The 9449-nt window shown below is 40.3% G+C and overlaps 1 protein-coding gene across 2 annotated transcripts; it reads right to left on the bottom strand.

Moving 5' to 3' along the window:
• Window positions 1-2492: 2492 nt before the first annotated feature.
• On the bottom strand, window positions 2493-9084 carry LOC119903978 (tubulin alpha chain-like). Of its 2 annotated transcripts, XM_038720318.1 has the most exons (5): window positions 8928-9074; window positions 8611-8696; window positions 4342-4564; window positions 3843-3991; window positions 2493-3711 (listed from the first exon to the last, which is right to left on the bottom strand). In XM_038720318.1, exons 3-5 carry the CDS (start codon window positions 4520-4522, stop codon window positions 2737-2739), a joined length of 1305 nt encoding a protein of 434 aa, XP_038576246.1. In that variant the 5' UTR covers window positions 4523-4564; window positions 8611-8696; window positions 8928-9074; the 3' UTR covers window positions 2493-2736. The 2 variants fall into 2 exon arrangements, with proteins under 2 accessions (XP_038576246.1, XP_038576245.1); XM_038720317.1 differs by lacking the exon at window positions 8611-8696 and having other exon boundaries at window positions 8928-9084.
• Between the last annotated feature and the right edge of the window lie 365 nt (window positions 9085-9449).

Consider the following 9449-nt stretch of genomic DNA (forward strand, 5'->3'; position numbering starts at 1 on the left):
GAAACTGTATAAAGAACTGAGTTTATTTGCATAAGAAATAAGAGATTCAATTGAATTTGTACAAAATAGAAAATGAATGAATGAAAATCAAAACATTAAATGAAATAGGTTATCAATCTTAATATGGTTTATTTTCCACAGGAGACATGTTGACATATCACAACAGGAAAAGCACAGGTATAAATAACAAAAAGGAATGATGCCTGAATTTCATTTAGCTGCACACACACACACACACACACACACACACACACACACACACACACACACACACAGTCCAAGCTTCATCAAAACATCTACAATGAACCCATGTGGCCTGAACTCAATAGGAGATTTTATTCTGATTCTGTCATTCTGAATGTCTTTTATAGCCCTGAAATCTAAAGTAGTCTAATATTTCCTTGGAAAATTGACTTCCTTGAGACAATCACCATCATCTATGCAGTGCCCTGTGGCTTGGCCACTTTCTGCGTGGCAAGCCTCTTACTACTAAAAAATGATATGGGAAATTTTATTCCTGTAAGGAGACATAGAATTGTTGGAATTGTAAAGGGATTTTGGTTTAGAAAATGACTATATTTAGTTATCTCCATGAAAAATATACTATTGTCTTCAGCTGCAGTGGATCCTCGACATGTCTTTAATAGGTGGTCAGAGGCTTCTCAATCAGCACATTCTTTTTGGACTTCATAAAGAGCTTGCCAGTGGAGAGGGAAAGAGAGACTAGTGCTTAGAAATATCATTTAATATTTATCCAAGAAGACAAAGTCTGCAGATGCAATCCACTAGAGATAAGCATTCTTGGAACCAGTTGTGATCTGCCATATGCTGACAGAAGAATCCACCAGTGTCTGGATCTTTTGCCAACTCATTAAAACTTCCATATGCTGGAGGGATGTGATGCTCGGCAAATTCTGCAGCATGCTGCAGATCCCTTGTGCAACAGCCATTATCTGAGTGTGGACAAACAGTTTTGGTAATGCAGCATTTATATGCAGTGATTTATATTGAATGATGAATATTAACCAAACTTTAAACAGGCTATAAATGAAATAAAGACAAAAATGTGTTTATTATGTGTAATTAATTAAATAATTTAACAAATGAGTAAAGCAATAAACCTTGAAAGATAACTTATTACCCAATACATTTCAGGATTTACTGACGTATTTCTGTACTCCCTGCTTAATGATGCCAATAAAGTATAGTGGTATAATGGGTGTGTTGTCCAACACAATTAAGATGTTGGACCCTAACAAGATTTGATTGCACCCATGGGAAATGGATATCAGTTGCAACAACCACACATTATCTCTTCCTTGTGTGGGAGGCACGTAGAAACCTGTTGAGAAGTGTGCTGAAGCTAAGGGCTGACCTGTCTGTCAGATGCAGACAAGAAAACATCATCTCACACATAGGTTTAGCATCACAGTACTTGAGTTGCACAGAGTTTTGTGACAAACTACTACTTGGGAAGATATGATGGATAGCATTTTAAAATTAGACTGCAGTCAGTAGTTTACTGCGGGACTTAACAAAGAATACATTGTCATCTTCTTCCCACATGCACACACAGTTACACACATTCACACCTGATAGCTTCCAAATACAGCACCAATCTGGCATCTATATTTGGGATTAAGTGCTTTGCTCAAGAGCACCTCAGTGGTGGTAATGAGGGAGGGGCAAACGGAGGTTAATGGGAACTGTAATCGTGTGGTCTTGTTTGCCACTTTGTAGCCTATATGCAGTACACACAACCACAATCATGGGGAAGACTTCTGACTTGACTGTTGTCCAGAAGACACTCATTGACCCCCTCCACAACGAGGGTAAGCCACAGAAGATCATTGCTGAAAGGGCTAGCTTTTTGCACAGTGATGTATCAAAGCATATTCATGGAGAGTCGACTGGAAAGTTATAGCCTAGTGTGACACGAAAAGGCGCACAAGCATGAGGGATGACCGCAGCCACAAGAGGATTGTCAATCAAAGCTGATTCACGAACTTGGGGGAGCTTCACAAGGAGTGGACAGAGGCTGATGTCAGTGCTTCAAGAGCCACCACGGACAGATGTGTTGAGGAAGTGTCACAATCTTAGTGTCTAGCTGTAAACCATAATCAAGATTAAAACAAAAAAGGAGAAAGGGGTTAAAACTAAGAGTATATTTAAATTTCACTTTGACTTAAATAAAAAAAACACTTTTCCTTTTTAATAATATTCTTATTTTCTGAGATGCAACTGTATATAGATATTTGTTATTGATAATACAGAAAACTCTTGCTAGTCTCAGTTATGCAGTACAGTATAGGGTCCATTCCCAATGAGGTTACATATAAAGATTAGGCATATGTATATTGTAGAAATAAATTAGAACTGATTTCAGTGGATGTAAAATATGATACAAATAAGATGATCATGCCAAATTATACACATTTCATAATATAGAAACAAAAGCATCTTTTTTTAAGTCAAGAATTAAGCAGACAACGTATTTGAAGGAAAGCTTTATTGAGCAACAACACAGGTTTCACGCTTATAAAATCTGGTTACTGCACATATTTTATCTTTTTGATAAAAGAAATGGGCATAAATTGGCAAGAGTGAAAAGTTGAGAAGTACTCATTTTGATGCGCAACAAAAGAAATAACTCCAGACCCTTATAAGTAGGTAGATCTTTAAAAAAAAAACAAAAAAAAAAACAATGAATAGTGGCAAATGAACGCTAGGCCTGTTTTAATATTCCTCTCCTTCCTCATCTTCTTCAAACGAGTCAATCCCAACCTCTTCATAATCCTTCTCCAGGGCAGCCATGTCCTCTCTGGCCTCTGAGAACTCTCCCTCCTCCATTCCCTCCCCAACATACCAGTGGACAAAGGCTCTCTTGGCATACATGAGATCAAACTTGTGGTCGAGACGGGCCCAGGCCTCAGCGATGGCTGTGGTGTTGCTCAGCATGCACACGGCCCTCTGCACCTTGGCCAGGTCTCCACCAGGAACCACTGTTGGTGGCTGATAGTTGATGCCCACCTTGAAGCCTGTGGGGCACCAGTCCACAAACTGGATGCTGCGTTTGGTTTTGATGGCAGCGATGGCTACATTGACATCTTTGGGCACCACATCACCACGGTACAGCAGACAACAGGCCATGTATTTACCATGACGAGGATCACACTTCACCATCTGATTGGCTGGCTCAAAGCAGGAGTTTGTGATCTCAGCAACAGACAGCTGCTCATGATAGGCTTTCTCAGCAGAGATGACTGGAGCATAAGTGGCCAGAGGGAAGTGGATACGTGGGTAGGGCACCAAGTTGGTCTGGAACTCTGTCAGGTCAACATTCAGGGCTCCATCAAAGCGAAGAGAGGCGGTGATGGATGAGACTATCTGGCTGATGAGGCGGTTCAGGTTGGTGTACGACGGGCGTTCAATGTCGAGGTTCCTGCGGCAGATGTCGTAGATGGCCTCGTTGTCCACCATGAAGGCACAGTCTGAGTGCTCAAGGGTGGTGTGGGTGGTCAGGATGGAGTTGTAAGGCTCCACCACTGCAGTGGAAACCTGGGGGGCTGGGTAGATGGCAAACTCAAGCTTGGACTTTTTGCCAAAGTCAACAGAGAGTCTCTCCATCAGCAGGGAGGTGAAACCAGAGCCAGTACCTCCACCAAAAGAGTGGAAGACCAAAAAGCCTTGAAGACCCGTACACTGGTCAGCCTACAGAGAAACAATTACAAAGAACGACAAAAGAAATTAGGTCAACTGACTAACTGTACGGAGCCCTGTTAGAGGGCAAAGCCAGCAAGAAGGTGAATTAAGACCTGACGACTAACCCGAAATTGCCTTACCAGTTTGCGGATTCTGTCTACGACAGAGTCAATGATCTCTTTGCCAATGGTATAGTGGCCACGGGCGTAATTGTTGGCTGCATCTTCCTTTCCTGAGATCATCTGTTCAGGGTGGAAGAGTTGACGATACTTTCCTGTGCGCACTTCATCTGGGAAATTAAAAAGACAAAAGCAACAGTTGAGAAAACTCATTCATCTTTTATAGGAGGCGCCATTAGTGGATACGTCATTTCACAGGTTCACTAAGACCTCACTGTTTCAGCTATCACGCAGAAAGAAGACAACTTCATCCTCAAAATATAGATCAGTATAACCTCTATATTGTCTAGGCTACTGACAACTTGATGGACAGTTTATGGAGAGTGATGGATGATCATAAGTTTGTTGTTGTTCACATGAAATCCCTCATCTGTGCCACAAAGGAAGACACTATCTTCTGAAATTTCCTCATTCCTGATATCTAAAATCATAATAAGCACCACATCATGACACTACTGACCAATAACAGTGGGCTCCAGGTCAACAAAGATTGCTCTCGGGACATACTTCTGAGCCCCAGTCTCACTGAAGAAGGTGGTGAAGGAGTCGTCGTGGCCTCCCACAGGCTTGTTGTCTGGCATCTGGCCGTCCGGCTGGATTCCATGTTCCAGACAGTACAGCTCCCAGCAGGTGTTCCCCATCTGGACACCTGCCTGGCCTACGTGGACAGAGATGCATTCACGCTGGAAGAGAAGAAGTTGAAAAAAAAAATAAAAATGGGCAGGGAAAAGGGAAGTGGAATACAAAGGACAGATAAAGCGGTAACAAAGGGAATGGAAAGGATTGCATACTCATAACAACTGTTCTTTAGACATAGTGAAGGACGCTGACTTTTGCTTCGTAGATTATGATTAATGGCAAAATGTAAAAACCTTTTAGTGTAATCTGATTTTACACAATACATTCAGTTGCAGGCATCCAAAGGAATCATTTTGGAATTCTGACACTAGGTGGAAGCAAAGAGCTATAATGCAGGAAAGAAGGTTGAAATTTGAAGGAACAGATTTGCTGCAGCTGTCACAGGATCTCACTGTCACTGAGCGAGGCTTGTGAGCTGAAATGAAGGTCGAGTACATACTGACAACTGACAATTTAAACATTTATGCTATGAAGATGACCCAGATAAAATAAAACACCACTAATTGAACGACCAAAGGAAACACAAGATAATTTAACTACGCACGGCATGTTGAAAACAGTGAATGAAAAAGTAGCTAGAAGAATAGGGATTGTGGCATTAGAATGATCATTAAGGGCTCGGTTTGGGCAATGTGACGATATATAATACCTTGAGACGAAATCCAATTTGTCAACCATCAAAGATTGTGTGAAGAACCTTAATGTGCCGGGTATTTATTTAGCTGGTTTAGCCAGAAACATGCAATTCCAGTCTGGTTCGTATATTCTTCCTCAAGTTTTCAGTTTTCCTAGCTCAGAATGCTAAAAAAGGTATTCATAGATGTGAGTCTTAAAATTGTTCAAAATCTTTAATTTACAATATGAACCAGAAAAGAGAAAGCCAATCTTTGCATTTGAAAAGCTGCACCTAGGAATATTCCATTTAATTATTAATGAATTATCAAAATGATTGCACTTTCCTTTTAGAACCTAGACTAAAATATCTGTTTGTGTCTTGAAGTAAGCATTGTGAAACCATCCTCTTATTACATTATTCCAGCACAACAGTGACACGCTTTGATATTCTATACATCCTCACTTCGTGTCACGTCAGGCAGATAATTTTATCCCCCCCCCCCAACTTTCCCTCTTCTCAGTACTGAGACAGAGAAGGGGAGGAGCTAGTGCGTGAGCAATGCGGGCCTGTGTAGCTGGAGGCTTTTGGAATATTAATACTAGCCTCTAAAATAGTAATATGGCTGCAAAATCTCCCTAAATCCCCATCGAGCAACGAGGACTGTTAAGCTATATTTAATTTTTCATCAGGGAAAACTGTCCAAAGCAAAGGTGACTGTCCTCAGACTTGCCTGGAAACTAGCAGAGTGCATGCACAGCAGCTATTTTTGGTTCCTCATGCTAACCTGACACCTAGCAGCAAAGGATGACTATTTCAGTAAACAGACCTGTAGTCACAAAAATAGTGGTCACTGTCAGGTTGAAATTTACACCCAATCTGCTGAATGTTTTCTGCAATGCGCAAACAAAGTCTTTAATGTTAAAAAAGTTGAAAATAATACATGTAAAGGCTACAGATATTTTCTGTCAACATGTTATTACTTGAATGCTTGGATAACTTTTATCATCTCTATGTGCACAAAATCAGTAAGAGTATATTCAGGGCTAAAGACAAAGTACTCTCAACCTGCCTAACTTTTCCTGTTCCTAGATCCTGTCTGGGTGTGTCTGCATATGATGGAAACGAGGGCATGTCTAACGTTCCATCCCGCTGACTTGAGATTCCAGTTGTGTTAGTGACTAAAACTAGGAAAACATAAATACTCTAGATACCTTTGGAGACAGTGTGAGAGAAGGGAAAAGTTAATGAAACAAACAAACAGATAAATTAATTTGTTAAAAGCGCTTTCAGGTCATCAGACATGGGAACGGAGATCCCTTAATACAGATTGTCATAGTGCATTCTGCCTAGAACTGGAAAATAAGATGTACTATAAATTCATATCTAAAACAGCCCCCCCCCCCCCCCCAGGCCGAGACACTCCTAAATTCATCCTCAGCACTGTAAAATTGTGCAATCTATAGGAGCTGTTCTTTATTATACACATAGAATTTAAAGTTAATCTCGTTATACAACCCTGTGTTGTAAAATGATAAATAAATCTACCATGTACCTTGTACCTTGTATAAAATGGATAATGATTTAATGGAATCTTGTCGAGGCCCAAACTGTATTTAGTTTCTTGTGTTGGTTTAAACCCTGGTTAACCATGCTTCAAGAGTAAAAGCAGACATACAGCAAATCATACTTTTGCTTGTTATTCCATTGTGTATGTTTATATACATTATGTTTGAATGCTTACAGATGACATATTTGGTATTGTTCTTCATGGCACTTTGAGATGTCAGTGATTCTGAGACCCTAACCCATTTGCGTACCACCACCACCAGCCAGAAATCTGCCGACCACAAAGCAGTGTCAACTTTTTATCAAACACGTGGATTGGCTTGAATATATTTATTGTGGATATTCAATGTCCCAAGTGGATGACTTGTGATGATCCTTTGACCTTTTTTCTGTTGCCACCCTGAGGCCAAAATCTTCCCTTGAAAATATGACAAAATCCAATCCATTATCATCTGCTAAATAAATGCCCTTTCCTCTACCGTCTTTGATAAATGATCTAATTTGTAAACTGTAAACTAATGCCATACCAATTTGATGTGGACTGCCATGATCAAGGATGAACGCTATTAATTCTGATGAATAATAGATAAACACTTGGTCGATCCTGTGGTAATGCCACAGTTTGAGTCAATAAGCCCTGGCTGGCTCACTATCTGCTGTCTCCCGTCTGTTCTCAGTAGCTGTATTTAAACTGTAAAAAGAGTTCAGTTGTGCCATAGGCAGGTAGGTCAGTCAGTACAAGACTAGAATCACCACGCCATATAAAAAGTAACTGCGGAGCACCTTAATACCTCTCTTCTTCTACGACTTTTCTGACCAGTCATGATGAAGCTAAAGTTCATTTGCGCCCCATCGAAGGCTACTACAAGCATGGATTATGCCACAAGGAGTGGAGCTGCTGTGTAAATTTACTTACGATCCTTGGTCTATTTGCTTTTTATTTCTTTTAACTTTCTTTATGCACAAGGTGTTTTTTTAGGTCACTGATCAGGCTAAATAACCACTGTAATGCTCATGCATTTAGTGTAGCCCTAAGACATGAATCGAAAAAAAATTTAAGAAGTACATTTTAAGGATCAGGGTTATTTGCTCAGGGTGGGTATACTGTAGTAGTGTAGGCTTACCATGTGGTTTTTATGAGCAGTATTGACAATAAGAACAAGCTGTGTTTATACTACACTGTGCAAACAGAACATGAAGGTTGTGTGTGTCTGTGTGCTGTCACTGAAAAATAAGTAACATATACAGGCCTACAGTAAGCTATATTCTCATTCATAGAGGCTGCAAAGGTTAGTTAGTCCTATTTTACTACAACAAGTAGACCTGCCTTTGCTTTCTACTATATAGAAACAACATTCAAATTGGCAAGCCCTGAAGATAGCAACATTGACCAAGACCAGGAGAAGACAGCTGCTAACGTGCGCCGTTGGGAGGTGACTGACCGCAAACACAAGAGATGTAGAAGCAGGGCAGTTCAGAAAAGCAGATATAGAAGGAAAGTGGGCCTCTTTCTTTATTCTTCCTTGCATAAATTTTGTTATTAGTTTGACAACATGAAGCAAACTGGAAGGACAGGATTATGCCCTGCAGAAACACTGCCTAGTCTCAATCTGTGCTAACTTGTTCTTAGATTTATTATGGGACACACCGAATTACTTAAGGAGGCATATGGACATAAAATCACACACCTAACCACCTGGTAGCCTAGAATAAGGCATTTGATATATAGATATTAATTCTAAAATGCTATTTGAGAGAATCAAGCAGTTATCTTTCACAATCAATATAAAACATGCAGGACTATTGGCACAATACATTCATGCAAATTTACCTAAAATAAATATATCATCTATGCTAAATGTTTAATTGTCTCTCCTGAAAATGTAGAGTAGGCCTAATCATTAGCACCTGCGTATGCTGTCCAGCCAGCAGCCAGCTCCCAGCTCAGCTTTTCTGCCTGTCATTGCGTCTATTTCTGACGCATGAGAGTCCTGCTGCAGGAGGGAGAGGGCACAAGAGGAGCAGTTCACGGATTCTAACCTTATATCGCACATTTATTAGTCTTTTCATTTCCCCAGCACATCTGAATACTTTAAATTCACTGACGCACAATATAAAAATGAAAGTGTTGAATAAATATTTAAGCCTACTGAGCTTTGGATGCTAAACAAACAGGACTTTGGAGTGGGCGTTTCTCTCCAACCGCAACCAAAACACATACGTACCATTGTAGCTTCTTAGTAGAAAGTCCTTCTAAAGAAAAGCGACTTGCAGCAGGCTTTTATCTGTAGCTTCTCACAGCGGCCGTCAATGTGGTCCGAGTGAGTGAGTAGTGCCCGTTTGTGAGGAGCTGGCGAGCTATATTCTACCGCAAAGCAAACCACTCCCTCCTGACTTTCTGGCGTGGGCGCGCACTGTCAGCGCGCATGCCACTTCACATATTGCAAGACACTGTGTCATTGATTTAAAAAAATACTGGGGCCACGAATCACCAAATCAAACTTCTGTTAGAGAAATATCTTATTTATTTCTTTAGCTGATCATTTATCTTGTCTCCGAGTTTAATTTATATGCAGCAGCATGTCTCAGAGTTTTCTCACATGATGATGGTCTAAATGCTCTTAAAGGTTTTCTCCACAAATTGTACAGAGAAACATTTTTTCTCATTCATTATTCATGCATTTTACTTGCCAGTTCATGACTTTATGGTATTTTTATTGCCTTGCTGTCATTTCAAAACCCCACTT

The sequence above is a fragment of the Micropterus salmoides genome, unplaced genomic scaffold, assembly GCF_014851395.1.
Source record: "Micropterus salmoides isolate LMB-PRFRI ecotype aquatic unplaced genomic scaffold, ASM1485139v1 Ms_hic_scaffold_15, whole genome shotgun sequence".
Classification (NCBI taxonomy): domain Eukaryota; kingdom Metazoa; phylum Chordata; class Actinopteri; order Centrarchiformes; family Centrarchidae; genus Micropterus; species Micropterus salmoides.